The following is a 1,280-nucleotide window of genomic DNA, read 5'->3' as shown; positions in this document are numbered from 1 at the left end:
ACAACTAACTACTGTAATGGCACATTCCTTTGCACGTTGTGTGCTTCTGGAACGTCTACCAGTAATACGAGTAGTGACAATGACATAACTCTTAAACGATATAATATGAAAACTACAAGATGAAGGTGCTTACTCTCTAAACCATAGAGTGAAGAGAATGAAGTTTGCCTCAAATTTCCTCCTTAATGACATCTACAGCACCTGACGCTTAGCAGTAATAGTTCAAACAATTCGGTCATAAAGCCAAAGGGAGATTATCACACAGTTGTAAATTTTAGTCAGCCTAATTATGTGCCCTGATTGGTCCAATTGGTAGAGTACCTATAACTTAACTCCGAGCCACAACGGTAATAAGCCGCATACAAAGCACAACAAGAGAAACGAAAAAATTTTTACGCTTATCTCCCACCAAAAAATTTCCAGGAGGAATAGCACTGCATGCATACATACACACGTGCTGCTCCAATCAAACTCGTCGAGGTTGAATAAACGCTGAGTATATGTCTCAGTGTCCACAGTGGAAAAGATTTACCAAGTTATGCTCTGAGATGAAGTCTTGGACAGTTTTCGATACTTTTTCTGTGTTTCTGCTTCCACCTCTTCCACTCCCGCTTGAATTTCTCAACTGCGGTTTGTATGGTCTGGGCTAGCGGGAGAGATGATCCGTCTAAAATACTTCTATGATTTGGTTTCCAGTAAAGCGGTGTTGATTACGCGTACAAAGCGAAGATTCGTTCTACTGTTGGCAGGTGCCTTGATAATAGCGTGTGTACAATTGCTGTATTCTCATTTCCACTCTACAATACTGAGCGAAAGCCGTATACGCGCTGATGCAACGTTGAGAACACACTACCCCAACCCATATTTCGAGACGGAGGATGGGTTCAAAGTCATTGCTGAGCATAAGGGGAAACATACGTCCCTCGAAGGTGATGTTCATACTATTCTGGATTACACTGAGGAGGAGTACTATCTGAATGACGAGTACCCAGAATTCATGAACAAGGAACGTTTAGACGCTGAACTGAATAGGCAGTCAACGTTCAAGAAGTTTGTCTCTGAGCTGTTAGAGAACATCCTCAGCTCAAAACCTAGCATCGAGGCGATAAACAACTCGAACCACTACAATGCGTCCAACGTATACCAGAAAACAAGAATGCATAAGATGCCGACACTTTTAGGGAAACTGCGTGAGAATAATGGGGTTGATCCAATAAGAAGTAAAGAATACCTTAGAAGTTATATGCAGCTCAGTGAAGATGAGATGGCACAGATGAAGG

At 42.0% G+C, this 1,280-nt stretch overlaps 1 protein-coding gene across 1 annotated transcript; it reads left to right on the top strand.

Annotated features, from left to right (window-relative positions):
• Positions 1-467: 467 nt before the first annotated feature.
• Positions 468-1,280, top strand: CYBJADRAFT_187109 (uncharacterized protein; the record flags this gene model as incomplete). The annotated part of the gene is made up of 1 exon (XM_020217245.1): positions 468-1,280. A coding segment is annotated over exon 1 (621 nt), but the record flags the coding sequence as incomplete, so codon positions are not given.

The sequence above is a fragment of the Cyberlindnera jadinii genome (assembly GCF_001661405.1).
Source record: "Cyberlindnera jadinii NRRL Y-1542 unplaced genomic scaffold CYBJAscaffold_23, whole genome shotgun sequence".
NCBI lineage: Eukaryota > Fungi > Ascomycota > Saccharomycetes > Phaffomycetales > Wickerhamomycetaceae > Williopsis > Williopsis jadinii.
The sequence above is the reverse complement of the archived record's forward strand: the minus strand, read 5'-3'. Positions and strand labels throughout refer to the sequence as shown.